The following is a 16,338-nucleotide window of genomic DNA, read 5'->3' on the forward strand; positions in this document are numbered from 1 at the left end:
AGACTGCCTTTTCTTCTTGAGTGTTCTTGACTCTTGTCAAGAGATATATTTGACAAGATATTCTTAGCTGATATATTAGCTGACTATAGATGCATGGATTTATATCCAGGCTCCCATATCTGTCCCCTTGGTCTAGGTGTCTGTGTTTAGGCCAGTGCCATATTGTTTTGATTACTATAGTTTTGTAATCTATTTTGAAATAAGGAACTGTGGTATCTCCTGCTTTGTTCTCCTCATTGAAGATTGCTTTGGCTGTTGGTTGCTATGCCACAACCTTTATGAAAGGGAGCGTGACAATAATGAGCAAGATTACATGTATTTTCACCCTTTATTCAGCAATAGTGCATCTAGGGATCAATTTCAAAGATATATTGATAAATATTGCTAAAGATTATGTCACAATTTTATTCATTGTGGCTGTATTCATAATAGCCAGAATAGAAACAACCAAAGTGTGCATCAATAGAAGACTAGCTGACTAAATTATGGTACCTTCACACAGTGGCATACTCTATAACTGTTGCAAGGAGTGGGAGATGTCTCTACATTGCACTATGGAGTGGTCTCATGGATACTGGGTGTTGTTGTTTTTTTTTCAGATTTACTGAGGTATAATTTGTACAAAAAAAAAAAAAAAAAAAACAACCCTGCACATAGTAATGTATACGATTTCACGAGTTTGGGTATATGCACACATCCAGGTAACCATCTCCATGATCAAGGTAATAAACATACCCATCACCTCTAGGAGTCCTTCTGTGTCCCTTCATTATTTTGTTTTGTTTCTGCTTTCTTGTGATAAGAAAACTTAACATGAGATTTACCCTCTTAACATATTCTTAAATGGACAATACCTCTTAAGAAAAACATCGAATACAGTCAAACTTATGGAAATAGACAATAGAATGGTGGTTGCCAGGAGAGGAGGGAAGGGGAATATGGAGAGTTGTTTAATGGATATAAAATTGCGGTTATTCAAAATGAGTATGTTCTAGAGATCTGCTGTATAACATGGTGCCTATACATAACAATGAAGGCTATGTTTTTAAGTGAAAAAAGGCAAAGTGGAGGGGAGAGGGTTGGGAGGACAGAGTAACTGGGTGATGAACATTAAGGAGGGCACATGATGTAATGAGCACTGGGTATTAGATAAGACTGAGGAATCACCGACCTCTACCTCTGAAACCAATATTACATTATATGTTAATTAATTGAATTTAAATAAAATTTTAAAAAGGGCAAAGTGAAAGAGTTTATATAGAGGATGCAGCACTTATCTAAGGAGGAGAGAGTATATTGAATGTCTCTCTCTCTGATGAGAGATACAAATCTGATGGCTGGGAAGTACCAGTTGCTCCATTCCTTCAGACTTCAAAGAATCTGTTGAATATGCTGCTGCATGGGTTTTGCTTATCCTGGTGTCCCCACTTCCCACTTCTACCCAATGTTGGCTGTCTCTGAAAACACATGTTCACCCACAAATACTTCTGACAATTCATTGTGCTCAATATTTGTTCCAGATCATTCCATTTTTTCATTAATAATTAATACTTTCCCTACATGTTAAGCTCTTCTTGGCCAGAAACCAGTGGTGTCAGGCCTTGATGGCCCTGCAGGGTTCACGTGACCTACTATTGAAGAGGTGCCTTTCTGGGCAAGGACTGAAAGTGGCAGAATACTGGACGGGACTCATACTGGAACATAAGAGCCAACTTAATTTTTCAGGAGTTCTGCAAGCCAGCTGTTGAACACAGCTGTTTTAAAGACTAAATTATATAAAGTATCAATTACAAGACATGCATTATACTGGAAACAAACAAACAAAAAAAAACAAAAAGCAAAAACTCATCAATTTTTTATTATTTTTCCTACACTTTCCTGTTACCTATGTTCTTCAGGTTATGCCCATTTGTTGTACCTGCCCATGTATTGTACCTGAAAATGCATCCCTTCCCAACTCTGCACTAATTGACCTGGTGTCAGTAGCTTGAAATTGGCAAATGCTACAACAAAGGGCATTTCCCCTCAAGCCACCCCCTCCCCCAGAGAGCCTGTTGTTAAACACTTACAGGCATACCCCTGGTTGAAATTGATCCACTCTGCAGATACTCTCATGTGGTGGATATCCTCAGATCCAAACAATGCCGTTGTAGAACACATGAGAGTCGAGGCCTAACTCACACTATTTATTCTACAAAGTGATGTTTTGAATCTGTGAACTGGAGGAGTACATGACAAAATAGATGGATATTTCCTCATTTATGACAAAGTCCTAAGATGCCCATAATTTGCCACCGTGAAGAGGCTTTTTAAAAAGGCATAAAAAGCAGTGTACCCACACAAGTGCGCTTGTGTGCATGCATTTATGGGGTGTGGGGAAGTGGAGTGGCAGGGGGGGCTGAAGCATCAGTATCAGGCCTAAAAGGTTCTGCATAGAAGGACAGGCGGGACTCAGAAAAATGAAAGGGTACAGGACAAAGGGGCTCACTCCTTCTCCCAGTCTCCATCACTTTATTTCTCTTTTCCTCCCTCTTCTCATGCCACATCCTTTAACCCCAAATAGAATTTCCCTTTTACCAATTCAGCTGTGAGACTGTGGCGCACCTAGGATGCAGTTGCACAACAGGGCTTTAGTCCTTTTCCACGTGACACAGCTTCCTTCCTCTGTGATTATGTGGGCTTGTTTATCTAATATCTGGGAGAAGAGGGGTTTCGGGTCACTGCTTTAAGGGGCAAATCAGGGAAGGGAGGAAAGCTTGAGATGGATGTCAGTCTTCCCCTATGTGCCAAGTGGCTTTGCATGTTTAGCTGGGATTAGATAAGGCTGATTAGAAGCCTGACTTCTCAAGGCCTGAAAGCATAAGTTGTCATCACCATCAGTCATCTTGGGTAAATATGAGGGAGGCAAGGAAGGAGGGAGAAAACACAATGGGAAATAGCGACGGGGCATATCCAATTGAGCTTTCTGCCTTTGGGGCAGGGTCGCCAGCTCTTCCTTTGTTTGGAACATCAGCAGAGGACTGAGAAACAAGTGGAGGTAAGATCGGATCCACTACTACATGTTGTTACCTTGAGTACAAAACAAAGAGACTATTTTTGAGACTCTTCTGACTGGATGTCTGCCTCTTCAAACTTTGAACCTTTCATTCAATGGTTTAGATATATAGAGATAGATAGATAGATAGATAGATAGATAGATAGATAGATAACTTTTTAGAAGGTAAATTATTAGCTAATTCAGGGCCTGGTAAAGAGAAGGGAGTCCTCTCCCACCCATCTTTGGCTAAAAATTTCCCCCAAAACACTTGTGCAAGTGGGGGGTAATAATGCCTAGCTCAGAGACCTGCTGTGAGGCTATATGTCTTCAGCATACAGGGGGCACAAAATCAAGAAATGATATTGATTCTTCCTCATATTTCATGGGTCCTTCAAAAATAGGCTCTGGGTCTAATTCACCTCCCCTCTTTGATTCTTCTGGCCCTGGTTGGCTTCAGTGTCCCCCACTGTAAAATACACATTGGACTAGAATCAGCCTGGCATTCGCTTGGTCATAGTTGGCCTGAATGGATGTTTTCCTTGGCTCATGTAGAGGTCTTAAAGAGGAAACCAGAGCCAACATTTTAAAATTGAGATATTTTACGTAGATATCTGGAATTCCATTTTCTCTTGAAAAATCAGGAGATGTGGCAATGCAGAGTCTACATTCCTGCATGGCAACAATCGGCTAGAGCCAGGTGCCACCTGGCCCCTTAGGTAGAAAATGCACTGTCAGTTGACCAGAGCCTATCTGGGCTGTTCCACTCATTTATAAGACCTGCTTGACCCTGCAGACAACTCAATTTGGGGCCCTATGGACAGCTGGAAACAGTCTGTGCCAGGCAGAGGGTAGGCACTTACTTGCTCAATGAGTAAAAACCCTTAACGCCTTTTTCTTTTCCCCACTACCATTTTCTTCTCTAGTCGTGTTACGAAATCCCAGTTATTGAGTAGGGGGATTCTCACTTTGGAAAGCAAATTGAACAAGTCCACCAGAGTCAGGATGGTCTACGTTATACTGTGGTAACAAACAACACCTATATCTCACTGCCTTACAACAACAAGGGTTTACTATTTGTTCACACACATAAACCTAGATACAAAATGAAAACGTCCTTGTATTTTGACAAGCATGGATACGTACATGAGTGCACAGCTATGTTTGCGGTCACAAGTCAAATGAAAACTCTGGCATATGAATGTATGACCTTTCAGAGAACCCTATTGAGAGAATGATCAGCTTCAGTCGCACAAAAAGGCCCCAGAATCCAAGGCAGTAAGGGATGGCGGTACAAGAATATCCACCCTCAGCCAAAAATTGCCCCCTATAATAAAAAGGGCCTGAAAAAGCCTGTAAAAGAACCTGCAGGTTAAAAAAAAAAAACATGTTAAGCATACTGGACATTAAACACTTTGCAAATGCATAAATAAGCAGTACTCTAGTGAGGCCTTCTCTTCTGGGCTTCTAGCTCAAGAGGGAGATGCACCCCAGATGTCCAATAGGCAGAGAAATAGTGGTGGCTGGCCTGGGTCTCAGAGAGGGGCTAGGAGGCTGGAGTCCTGTATCTCCAGCAGGAGCTGCAGATAGAAAGGAAGGCATCAGAGCCAGGTCAGATCCATTTCCTCTCCTGGCTCCCCCCTCTTTTTTGTTCCACCCAATCTAGGCTTTGTCACCTGGACTTACAGACTACAGCACAGAACTCTTCCTCGCTGATTTGCTCATCTCAGGTCTTGCCTCCTCCAGTCCCTCCATCAGAGCCACCACATTTCTTTCTGTTGAGCCCAATATCTTTGAATATACTCCTCCCTAGCTCACACATTCCCTGCCTCCTCACCACGCACAGTTTCTGGTCTAGCCCCTAAGCCTGGCATTCCAGACCTCTGTGATTGGCAGCCTCTCCGGCTTCGCCCCCTTCTGTTCCAGCAGTTCCTCCTTCACTCAGGTTGCTGCTTCACTCGTGCACCATACCCCATCCAACATTTTCGTCTAGGAATGACCATCCTTCCCTCTCAGCCTTCTCAGGCATCTACCTCTCCTCAGACTTCCTCTGTTCCTTCCTCTCCAGGCTCATCAATGAAATTTAGCCACAAAACACAAGGGAAGTGTAAAGGCATCCAGGCTCCACATGGAGACTGGAATCAGAGAGCAGATCACCCTCCAGCCTAGGCTCTCATCACCTATGCATATCCTGCCCACCACAGCAGAACTGTAGGGGTGTGGATAGAAAGCTCTGGGCTGGGAGTGAGGGGACCTGGGTGTTCCACTTGATAGGCTGCATGCCCCAGGGCAAGTCCCTGCCACTCACGGGGTCTCGGTTTCCTTGTTTCTTGATGCTAGGGTGCTAGGGGCATTTGCTGTTGAGCACGGAGCTCGATTGAGTGAGCAACCATCAACTGCCATCTCCAGCATCAGACTGAGGAGCTTGGGTGCCTGGGCCCAAGGAGGTTCAACCCACCAACTCTGACCTCCCAGTTAGGCCCTGCTTACCACAATGCCCTCCCATTTCCCAACCATCCCCACCACTCCACGTTCTCCTTTCAAGGACCGGGCTACCTGCTGCCACGCAGGGCTGTAGCAGGAAGATGGAGCCAGAAGACTCCTGGGTAGAGTCTCTCAGAATCAGCAGAGCCTCGGCTGCTTCCAGCTTCCGCTGCCACTCTGAGGCAGAAACCAAGTCCTGGTCAGAGGCTTCAGGAGCCTGCCAGGGAAAGGGTGTGAGAGGATGGGAAGCGAAAACCCACGCCTCCCCACCTCATGTGGCAAGTGCCCCTTCAGTCCCGGGTTCTGCTCAAGGCCCCACCCCCACCCCAAGGCCATCTGCTCTTCCCATTCACTAAGCTTGGCCCCTGCCAGGGTTGTGGACCCCGCTATTTTCCCAGAATCTGTGGCTGCAGTAGGACAGGGCCAAGGATGGCACAGGGCTGGAGGACCAGGGTTGAGCATCTAGAAACAAGAAGAGAGGCCAGAGGATTAAACCCTCTGGCAGGCAGACATATACTACCAGTAGAGAGAGACAGGGCCAGGACTTTGCAATATCTGGATGTGGGAGTCTGAATGCCTGCTGGCTATTAGTCGTTGTGGCTCGCACAAGTCCTTTCCCCTGTTTGGTCTGTTTTCCTTCCCTTTCTATGTCCTTCTTCTGTATCTCTCCTGGAACACTAATTCCTGCCAGCATTTCCAAAACTCCCAGGGCCACAGTGACGATTATGGGAAATCACAGGTGTCTGTGTTTTAATGTGCAAGGCACCTGGAGGGATGTGATCGCTGTCCCTTGTGCAGGGACTGGTTCTCACCTCCATATTCCCCAATCCCCATGGAACTTGAAGGACCAGCTTGGCTCATCTAATGGGCAGGAAGCTTTCTCTAATGACCTCTGGACTCCCCACCCCGGGCCTTGTGACCCTCACCATCGTGGCCCTCCTTTCAGCAGGACCTTCTATCCCATCAATGTGTTTCATGTGGAATAATAGCCTCCATTAGTTGAAGTCCTGCTATGGTGGCACGCCTTGGCTTAGTCCTCTTGTCAGTGCTATAGGTGTAGGATATTGTCCCTATCAGTACACCGCTAGGGAAACGGAGGCTGGGAAGTGTAATGTCACTTGTCATAAGCCTCACGAATAGGCAATGGCAAGGCTGGGAGAGCCCTGCCCGTGCCCGCTAGTCCGATATGCTGCCATCTCCACACGCCCCTCCTCCTCCCCCTGCCACTTCTTGTCCTGCTCCTCTCCTCCCCCTCCTTCTCCTCCTCATTGGCTGCCTCCTCCACTCCTTCCTTCTCTCTCCCACAACATCAAGCACAAAGGCTGGGCACACAATAACATAATATACAACTAGCTCCATGTCCCTTCTCACTTTACTCACAGGCTGCGCAGGGCAGGGATCCTGTGGGTCTTCCTCGAAACAGAAATTGTTAGTTGCATCCTCAAGGCTGCTGGAGTCCAAGATGGAGACAAAGGTTTTGGGGCCTGACCAGTCAGCAGAGCTCCTTGGGTGCTTGCCTGCAGGAGCAGAGAGCACAGGGTGGAGTCAGGCACCAGGCCGGCCACGGAGAGGACATATGTATGGGTATGTTCTGGGATGAGGATAGGAGCCCAGAATGTCAGGGCTGAGAAGACCTGGAAGACCAGCCAGTTCCCACTCTTTATTTTCCACCTGAGGAACCGAGGCCCAGAGAGCAGAAATGGTATTTTCCCAAGGTCACACGGCAAGCTGCAGTAGGGTTAGGGAGGGAACCCCTGTCTTCAGGACACAGAGAAGAGTCTGGGCAGTGGGTGAGATGGGAACCTCCCCCACAGGCCCCAGACTCTCCTTACCTCCCCGGGGGCTGCACAGCGGTGGGCCTCAAGCTGGGACATGAGGTTCTCCTTCCCAGCTGTGGGAAGCTGGGGACACTTTAGGTGAGCCTTTCCCCCTGACCCCACCCCACTCTTCCTCACCCCCAGTCTGAGGTCTCATCTCATTTAGATGGACCATTTAGACCACCCCACCCCCCATTCTCTCCTTCGCACCCACACTTGGTAACTAATATTGATGAAGTTTTATAGGTGGGACAGCTAAAGGACCGAGGAGTAACTTGCCAAGGCGACATCAAAATTGGGTAGTAGGACTGGTGACAGAACTGCTCAATGATCCCTAACCCCAAACTCAGATGTTCTCCCTGGCCAGAGACACTCACTGATGACTCCTGCTTGAATGGTCAACTTTGTGACATGGCCGTGAGCTTTGGGAAGGGAGGCCCCACTCCTTGTCAGTCCTTGAGCCAGATGCCTCTTTAGGTGTGCCCCCTGCTCCTTGTTCAAGGCACTCTCAGCAGGCAAGACACTGCGGTGCTCCCTAAAGTGGGGAATTGCAGGCCTACAGTCAGTCACATTTAGAGGAGGCCCACGCACCCACCCCCCCCCCACACACACACACACCCTTTGTCAGACACCATACTCACGAGAAAAAGGCACACTTGTGACAATCGCAGGCCTGGAAGGGGCAGAAGTGCTCCTGGTCCTTGATTTGCTCAGTGAAGCCGTGGTTGTAGCAGTGGACACAGCGACTTACAGCTCTTTTGGGGCCAAGTTCAATCCCCCATGGGGCTCCGGTCTCAAGACCAGTGGGGGAGTCTGAGGGGCAGCAGGGCACAGCAGGCGTCTCATTGGGATCCATGGTTCTAGGGCCAGGAGCGGAGGTCAGGATGGCTACATGATCCCCTTACCCTCAACGTACTTCCTCTGCCCTTTGAAAACCCCACCTGAGGTGCCTGGCTTTCTCCTTCACCCAGCTCACCGCTGAAATCAGATCCCATCCACCCTTCTTGCTCACAGAGCCTCCTTCCCAGGAAGCCCCACTCACACACAGTCTCATTCCAAGAAACTCTTGGCATGGTTCCTGTAAACTTTCAATCCAATCATTATTCTCGTTGCTTTCCTTCACTCTACATAGACCCCATGTTCAGGCATACTCATGCACTCTTGTGCCCCCTTCAACAATTACTGCCCTCCCCTTCCCGTGTATCATCCTGTACTCAGCCATACTGCACTATTTTTCCTGGTCTCCACCTCCGCAATTGTCTTCCTGACCTCCTGCATTCATTCACTCCCTACTCATGATTCTAGCCCTAGCCCCCCTAGCCCCCCTCCCCCCTGAATTCTATTATTAGTCTCATGTATGTCCTACATTCAACTTTCCTCTCACACCTCATTCGGACTCTCTTCTTGCACCCTACCGTAATCTTAATTATTTTCTCACACACACCCCCTTTAAGCTGACACCCCCTTTGCGCACCACGAAATTATATTATGATGCTGGATCCCAAGCCCCTCTTTCAATAATTATTTTTATTCATCCCTTCCAGTATTTAGTGACCAGATCCTCGTTGAGCCCCCTATCCAATGCCAGACCCTGATCTAGTCAACAGCCAACTCCTCACTGCACTAATTGCTTTCTTCCGCCAACACACCCTCTTTGCTTTCATGCAAACCCACGTATTCCCTGAACAACCTCTCAGCAATCTTTCACACTCCTCTTTCCTCTTCACACTTCAATGGTCCACCTCCTGGTCCCTCACACATGGGGTGCACCACCGCATCTCAGGCAGCCCAATCATTCGCTGCCACTACCACATCAGAATCAAAGGCAGGGACATGAGCTCCACCTCAGGTTCCAGAGGCCAGGGGTCAGGGGGCTGAGGCAAGGGTTTCCTCCCACAGGCATTTGGTGGTTGTTGGTTGGTGAGGGGGGCGGCGGGGAGTGGGGCAGAGTGCGAGGTATATCAGGAGCTGGCGGAGGTACCCCACTGAGGTGGAGGAGAAGAGACACAGTTGGTCATCCCAAGCAGGAGGGAGGGAGGAATAGAGGAAAGGACGGAGGGGTGAAAGAAGGTGTGTGGAGAACGAGGGTCGAAGGGTCGAGGGTCCGATTCCTAATGCCAGCTGAGGTAATGTTACCTCAGCTTCCCATAGATCAGAATCCAACAGCAGGGACAAGAGGTGGGAAGGAGGACCCAGCTGTCTCTCGCTCTCACTCTCTCTCTCTCTCTCTCTCTTTCCCGCCCTTCCCACAAAGGCCAATGAGCTTCCAGCGCTGCCTTCCACCTCCCAAGCTGAGGCCAGCGACCAATGAGCTTTGAGTTCCATCGAAGCTCATCCAACAAAGTCCCGCCCCCTCTCCTCTTGCCTTGGTGTGGCGGCTTTACCAAACCAGACTCTAACTCGTGAAGTGAAGTGAAACTTTGTGCTTCCCAGACACAGGCTGGCAGGCTTTTCTCTCTTTGGATGTGAAATATTACATGTGCGTGCATATTTAACTCATGTCCTTGGTATTCTGTAACTTACCTTTACAAAATTCACCGTGTGTTTTTAAGATTCATCCATACTCCCCTGTCAGGGATTGTCAATGGGCGGCGGGGTCCCGGGTGGTGTGGGGGGATTCTGTACCCCCAGGGTACATTTGGCGGTGCCTGAGTCATTTTGTTCCATCTTTGCGTGTCTCCGTGTCTGAGCTCCCTCTTCTGTTCCACAGATAAATTTGTCTATAACTGTGCCAGTACTACACCATCTTAGTTTTTACCTCTTGATATGACATCCTGATCTATGGTTGGGCAAGTCCCCACATCTTATTCGTAATCTTCAAGCATATCTTCCTTATTCTTCCCTTCCAGTATAAACGTCAGAATCAGCATGCCACGTTCCTTGAAAGCTCATTTGTAACGGTTTGGGGTTGCATTTTCTTTAAATCTGTGGATGAGCTAGGGGACAATTGACTATCTTCAGGACACCCAGCCCTCCTAGTCACCAACATGGCATGTCTCTCCAGTTAGGTAGGTTTTCCTTAACGTTTTAACCTTTCAGTTTAGTGTTTAGTTTTATCTTTTGTACATTCAGATCTTGTACATCCTTTCTTGCATTTATCCCAAGATATTCTAGAGTGTTGTTGCTCTTGTACTTGATACCTGTTTAAAATGGCATTTTCTGATTGTATCTAACTTATAGGAATCCATTTGACTGTTTAAAAACTATATCGACCTTAAAGTCAGCCACCCTGCTAAATACTCTGCGATATCTAATAATTTGTCTTTAGACATTCTGCTGTTTTTCACGAATCTGTGAGTTACAGAAGCACAGTAATCAATGTACAGGTTTCTCAAGCCTCTACCGGCTAGCTCGGGCCTCCACACAAGGCTGAAGAGACATGACGAAATTGGACCTGAGTTTTCCCTCGTATTAAATAGAATGCTGCCAACATTTCCATAATAAAATATGTTTGCTGTTTCACTGTTTTTTTTTTCTCCCTCCCTTCCTCTCTCCTTTCTTTCTTCTCCTTTCTTCTTCCTTTCTCTCTTTCCTTTCTCCTTCCTTCCTTTCTTTCTCTTTTCTTTTTTCTTTCCCTTTATACAATTAAGGAGCTTCCCTTATATTTCCAGCTTAACGAGTTTGTTTCAAAAATCATGACTAGATATTGAATTTTACATTTTTGTCTCTATTGAAATGATCAAGGGTCTATTTGTCTAGTCTGTTAATACAGTGGCTGTTATTTGTAGATGCTTTTTTTCAAAATCTTTAATGAAACTTCTAATCACAAAATGACAAAAATCATAAGCATGTATCTTAATGAGTTTTCAAAAATTAAACATACACATTCAGTTAGCACCTAGAGCAAGCAACAGAATATGTTGGCAACACATAAATCTCTCTCTTGCCCCCTTCCATCTATAGTTGTTTTTTGTTGTTGTTGTTGTCGTTGTTGTTCTTAATGTGAATCCAGCTTTGCTCTCTTAGGACAAATGTAGCTTTGTTATGGTGGATCATCTTTTGTAGATGCTGGTGGGTTCAGTTTGCTAAAATTTTGCTTAGGATTTTTGTGTTTTCTGCTCATGAGGAAGATCAACCTGAAGTTTGTCTTTCTCATACTATCCTTGCTGCTTCCAGCATCAAGGTTTTCTAGTCTCATAGACTGAGTTGGGGGATAGGTTCTCTTTTCTATCCTCTGGAAGTTTTTGTATAACATCGGGATTCTCTGTCTTGAGACTTTATTAAAATATTACCAGTAAACAGCTGCGGGGCCAGTTTTATTCATTTTTTTTCTTAAGTTGTACTGTGGATAGTTTCAAGTGTATACAAATAGGGTTTGTACAGAAACTTACAGTCTCCAGGTTCATTACAGTAGTGCTGTTGGTCCTGGCCCATTAGCTTGCATCAGAATCCAAATAAGCCAAAGAGCTTGTGAAAACAGATTGCTGAGCTCTACATCTACAGTCTCAGACTAAAAAGTCAGAGGTGGGACCCAGAGTTTGCTTTTCTGACAAGTTCCCTGGTGATGCAGATGCTGCTGGAGGGGGAGCCACCCTTTGAGCACACTGTACAAGAGAGAATAGTGAGGGCGCCTCCAAGTATCCATCACTGGGCTGCAACGATTAACAACTCATAGCCAATTTCATTTCATATATATCTTCTCCCCTCAGTCTCCTCCAGATAATTTTCAAGGAGATACCATAAGCCATCTTATTTTTATTGTGGAACACTTCATCATGTAACTCTAAAATATGAGAGATTCATTTTCCTCAACTATCCATTTGAAAAGAGATTCAAAGCGCACAAAGTGGAAGAGTGAACATTCTTTTACCTAGATTCCATATTATCCTATTGCTTTATCTCTCCCTTTTTCTTCTTTTTGCCTAACCACCCAGGTTCCAAACACCCTTGTCTAACCATATTATTATTGTCACGTTGAAGAAATTTAACAGTGGCATGGTAACATTATTAAGTCCATACACACTCCATATTCAAATTTCCCGCACTTGTCCCAATGATGTCCTTTTGAGGGTCAACAGTTCAATCAAGTATCATGCATTGCATTCAGTTGTCATGTCTCTTTAGTATCTTCTAGTCCCAAACAGTCCCTCAACTTAAATCTTCCATGTCAATGACATTTTCCAAGAGCCTAGGCCTGTTTGCTTCCAACGTGTCCGCAATATGGCCTTGCCTGATATTCTCCTCTCATTTAGATGATTTTGGTTTAACATTTTTGGCAAGGATACTAAATAGGTGATGGCTAGTTACATTACATCACATCCGGAAGCTCCCAAGGTCAGTTTGTCTAGCTGTCAGTGCTGCTATTGGCACTACTCAGTTTGATCACTTATTTATGGTATTGTTGGGCAGCTCCGTCCATTGTAAAGATACCTTTGTCCCTCTGTGACTTACAAGCAGTCCGTAGCATGACATTTTGATACCGTGTGGGAATTCTGTTTCCTCCCCACAGAATTTCACCTCTTGGCCTTAGTTTTTGTTGCTGGCTCTAGTCTGATTTGATTCTTACCTTGGTGTTGGAAAATGATGACTTTCTATTGATATCATTCCTTTCTACTTTTTCATTGACAGACATTTTGCTGTAAAGATGAGCATCCCAGCCCCCAGCCCCCCACCTTGTTGCTGTTGCTGCTGTTGTGTTTGCAACAGCAGAGAATGATGAAAAGTTATTCATTTGTTGTGCTCAAAGAAATATAAAGAGAACAAAGTGGACAATATCAAGAGAAATGTAAACAAATTTAAGATGAATTTGGTAAGAAGTTCTCTAACAGTCCAAACATAATGACAAAATCTAGTGCCTGAAATTAGCAACAATAACAGCAACAACGTTTTTAACAATTGTTTTTTAAAATTTCCATTTCCCTGATGAAGTATGATGCTGAGCATTACTCTCTCAATTTCCATCCATTTTATTGGTTTTTAGCATGTTTTGGTTATTAGTATTGACATTCCATTGCAAAATAATAATATTTTCCACACGGGGTCATTATGGGGAAAAAAAGAGAAAAGAATGGGGTCATTTTAAGTACATGTCTTGGCAGAACATAAAGACTCCTAACTCTGGGAAACAAACTAGGGGTGGTAGAAGGGGAGGAGGGCGGGGGGTGGGGGTGAATGGGTGACGGGCACTGAGGGGGGCACTTGACGGGATGAGCACTGGGTGTTATTCTGTATGTTGGTAAATTGAACACCAATAAAAAATAAATTTATTTAAAAAAATAAAAATAAATAAAATTTGAAGAAAAAAAAAGTACATGTCTTGGTTTATCCTCTTCATTTCCTTATCTTGCTCAAGTTTGATAAAGCCAAAGCTAGAGGTCACATTGATGGAAAGTTAGTGCCCAGAAATCTTTAAGTTTCATGGTACAGTTGATTTCAAATAAGCAATGCCTTGGGAAAGTGGAGAAGGAAACAATCGGCTTTGCCTGGGGAGGCAGAAGAAACGCTATGGTGCTTGGAATACAGTATCTCCTCACCATCAAATGAGGGCATGTTCAAAAAGAAGGACTCTGAAAACAAACTGCTTAAAATTGAACCTCAGCTCCCCACTTCACCAGATGTTTGACTTTGCACAAGTTACTCGCCTCTCTGTGTCTTGGTTTTCCCATCTGAAAAATCAGGCTAAGAGCAGCCCAAATCTGGAAACAACCCTAATGACCATGAAAGAATGGATAAACAGACCATGATATATACACACCACACTGTGGAGAGTATTGCTCAGTCATCAACAGGGATGAAGTATTGAGACATACAATATGGATGAACCTCAAAAACATTGTGCTCCGTAAGTAACCATAAGCAAAAGGTCACACATTGTATGATGCTCTTTATATGCAATGTCCAGAGTAGTTAAAGCTATAGAGATCAAAAGAATATTGATAGTTCCCAGGAGGAGGGGGTATGAGGAGGGACCAGTTCACTGGTACAAGGCTTTCTGTTGGGTTGGTGAAAATGTTTTGAGGAAACAAGACAGAAATGGGCATGCACAACATTGCAAATGTACAAAAAGCCACTGAATTGTATGTTTCTAGATGGCTGATTTTATGTTATGTGAATTTCACCTCAATAAAAATACTCACTGGATATGTTAGACAGATTTGACATAGCTGAGTAGTAAATTAGTGAAATGGAAACTAGATCGCATTCAATTACCCAGGCTGTAACAGACAGACACAGTATGCAATATTACCATAAATCTATTGGAATGGCCAACATCCAAAGCACTGATAAAACCAAACACTGTAGGATGTGAAGCAACAGGAACTCTCACCTATTGATGGTGGGGATGAAAAATGCTACAGCCACTTTGGAAGACAGTTTGGCAGTTTCTTACAAAACCTACCATGTGACCCAGCAGTTATGTTTTTGGTGTATTCTCAAATGTGATAAAAACTTATGTCGACACAAAAACCTACACGTGGATGTTAGTTTCAGCTTAATTCACATTTTCCAACATTTGGAAGCAATTAAGATGTCCTTAAGTAGATGAATGGATAAACTGTGGTATCATTTTCATACAATGAAATATTATTCAGCACTAAAAAGAAAAGAAATATCAGGTTGTGAAAAAACATGGAAGAAGCTTAACCTGTATTACTAAGTGAAAAAAAAAAAGCCAGTTGGGAAAATGCTATATACTGTGATTCCAACTACACGACATTCTGGAAAAGAAGAAACTATGGGGACAGTAAAAAGATCAGTGGTTGCCCAGGGTTCGGGGGGAAAGGAGGGGATGGATAGGCAGGGCATTGAGTATTTTTAGAGCAGTGAAAGTATTTTGTATGACACTACACTGGTGGATACATGTCATTATATATTCATCCAAACCCATCAAATGTACAACATCAAGAGTGACCTCTAACGTAAACTATGAATTTGGAGTAATAATGATGTATCAATGTAGGTTCATCAATTGTGACAAATGTACCACTCTGGTGGGGGATGTAGACAGCTGGGGAGGCTATGCATGTGTAGGGTCGGAGGGTATATGAGAACTCTCTGTACTTTCTGCTCAGTTTTGCAGAAATTGAACCTAAAATTGCTCTGAAAAATAAAGTCTATTTAAAAAAAATTGTTAAGATGACCTGGGTTATAAATTTAATCACTATAAAATGGCTTAGACCTTTTGTGCATGCACATGTGCGTGTGTGCACATGCACACGTGTGCACACGCATGCAAACATTTTAGATGGACACATGCCAAGAAACATAAATAAAAAAACATTATTTCAGTCACAGAACGTATGTTAGAAAACAGTGACACCATATATTATATTTTACAAAACGCAGAAGATCTTCAACTATGTCTATATATAATACCAGACCTTACCAACAATGTGAAAGAGGAATTGATTCCAAATCTGAAAGAAGTTTCAAATACCTTATTTTTATCATTACACAAGTTGTGAGACATGAGACCTTGACCAATTGATACTTTAGGTACATTTTGTCTCCAAGGACTTTCCAATTTGCAAAGCCATGATTCGTAGCTTAAAAAAAAAAATTGAACTCGTGGCACAGATAAACAGATACTGTGGAATCTATTCTATCACTTACAAAAGAATTTGAGCTAATTACAGGAGGTATTACAAAAAATAGTTTGTGTCATGAAGGACAACAATCTAGCTGTTATGCTGAAAATCGAATTTCATTGTTGTTTTAAACCAAGAGTCCAGGGATGCCTGTGTGGCTCAGAGGTTGAGCATCTGCCTTTGGCTCAGGGCATGATCCTGGGGTCCCAGGATCGTGTCCTGCATTGGGCTCCCTGCATGGAGCCTGCTTCTCCCTCTGCCTGTGTCTCTGCCTCTCTCTGTGTCTCTCATGAATAAATAAATAAAATCTTTTGAAAAATAAAATAAAAATAAACCAAGAGTCCAATATTTCCCTTACTCTTCTTTCCACTGTGTGATACATAATGAGAGCATGGGTAGTTAGGTTTCTAAAGTAGATCCTATGTCGACTATCGTGGATAGGGCTATTAATGTCCTTCAGTAAATATGTGCAAAT

General features: G+C 44.2%; 1 protein-coding gene across 3 annotated transcripts in view; it reads right to left on the reverse strand.

Annotated features, from left to right (window-relative positions):
* Positions 1 to 622: 622 nt before the first annotated feature.
* Positions 623 to 16,338, reverse strand: part of LOC112671850 (doublesex- and mab-3-related transcription factor C2-like) — a 33,171-nt gene continuing 17,455 nt past the window's right edge. Inside the window, exons 1-6 of one of the 3 annotated variants that reach the window (XM_049107539.1) lie at positions 9,859 to 12,878; positions 7,977 to 8,195; positions 7,713 to 7,870; positions 6,899 to 7,035; positions 5,591 to 5,735; positions 623 to 4,614 (exon numbers count right to left, since the gene is read on the reverse strand). In XM_049107539.1, the coding sequence (XP_048963496.1) occupies positions 4,502 to 4,614; positions 5,591 to 5,735; positions 6,899 to 7,035; positions 7,713 to 7,870; positions 7,977 to 8,191 (768 nt within the window). In that variant the 5' untranslated portion in view covers positions 8,192 to 8,195; positions 9,859 to 12,878 and the 3' untranslated portion in view covers positions 623 to 4,501. Of the gene's footprint in view, positions 4,615 to 5,590; positions 5,736 to 6,898; positions 7,036 to 7,712; positions 7,871 to 7,976; positions 8,196 to 9,025; positions 9,434 to 9,858; positions 12,879 to 16,338 lie in introns of those variants that run through there. The other 2 variants (XM_049107540.1, XM_025466203.3) reach the window with 2 other exon arrangements.

Source organism: Canis lupus, chromosome X (assembly GCF_003254725.2).
Source record: "Canis lupus dingo isolate Sandy chromosome X, ASM325472v2, whole genome shotgun sequence".
Classification (NCBI taxonomy): Eukaryota; Metazoa; Chordata; class Mammalia; order Carnivora; family Canidae; genus Canis; species Canis lupus.